The sequence below is a fragment of the Corvus kubaryi genome, unplaced genomic scaffold, assembly GCF_017639235.1.
Source record: "Corvus kubaryi isolate FWS band 111438036 unplaced genomic scaffold, C.kubaryi_AGA036_p1.0 36985, whole genome shotgun sequence".
NCBI lineage: Eukaryota > Metazoa > Chordata > Aves > Passeriformes > Corvidae > Corvus > Corvus kubaryi.
The window spans coordinates 12,705-13,697 of record NW_024581002.1 but is presented as its reverse complement, the minus strand read 5'-3'; the positions used below and the strand labels follow the sequence as shown (position 1 = coordinate 13,697).

General features: G+C 67.7%; 1 protein-coding gene across 6 annotated transcripts in view; it reads right to left on the bottom strand.

Moving 5' to 3' along the window:
* VSIG8 (V-set and immunoglobulin domain containing 8) overlaps positions 1-993 on the bottom strand; it is an 8,957-nt gene that overhangs the window by 3,278 nt on the left and 4,686 nt on the right. For 4 of the 6 annotated variants that reach the window (XR_006014802.1, XM_042020494.1, XM_042020496.1 and 1 more), the window contains one exon: positions 739-906. Coding sequence is in view for 5 of the 6 variants with exons in the window: in XM_042020494.1 (XP_041876428.1) it covers positions 739-906 (168 nt within the window). In the remaining variant the exon portion in view is untranslated. The remainder of the gene's footprint in view (positions 1-738; positions 907-993) is intronic. The other 2 variants (XM_042020495.1, XM_042020498.1) reach the window with 1 other exon arrangement.

Genomic DNA, 993 nt, shown 5'->3' with positions numbered 1-993 from the left:
CACAGGGACATGGGCACACACAGACATGGACACACAGACACGGGCACATGGACACGGGCACTCAGACACAGACACACGGACACGGGGCACATGCGGGTATGGACACACGGACACGGGCACACACGGACACGGGGCAGACACAGACATGGACACACGGACACGGGCACATGGACATGGGCACTCAGGGACACGGGCACACACAGACATGGACATGGGGACATGGACACACAGACACGGGCACTCAGGGACACGGGCGCTCAGACACGGACACACGGACACAGAGCAGACACAGACATGGACACACGGACACAGGGCACACACAGACATGGACACACGGACACGGGCACTCAGACACGGACACACGGACACAGAGCACACACGGGTATGGACACACAGGGACATGGAGCACACAGCCCCTCCCACCCATGTGCACCCACCCCCCATGCACCTCCAGCCAGGGATCCCCCCGTGCCCCCCATGGCCACAGCACGCCCTTGGATGGTGCCCCCCAATCCCCTCCTGAAGCCCCTCGAGTGCCCCCGCACGCCCCAGGGGGTTCCTCACGCACTTTGCAGGGTCCCCGAGGGCAGGGATCCCCTAAAACCCCTCCTGAACCCCCCAAACCCCCTCCCGAGCCCCCCCGGAGGGGTCCGGCACCCACCTTGCAGGGACCCCCTAAAACCCCCCCCGAACCCCCCCAAATCCCCTCCCGAGCTCCCAGGGGGATCCGGCACCCACCTTGCAGGGTCCCCGAGGGCAGGCGCCCGCCCCCGTAGCCCTCGGCCAGCTTTGCCCACTGGTAGGAGAGGGGCGCGGTGCCCCCCCGGCTGAAGCAGCGCAGCAGCACCGACCCCCCCTCGATCAGCTCCCCCTCGCTCCAGCACTGCGGGGCCGCCGGTTTCTCTGCTGGGACACGGACACCGTCAGGGGACACCGCGGGGACACCCGGGAGGGGACAGGGACACCCGGGAGGGACACTGGGGGGACTGGGGA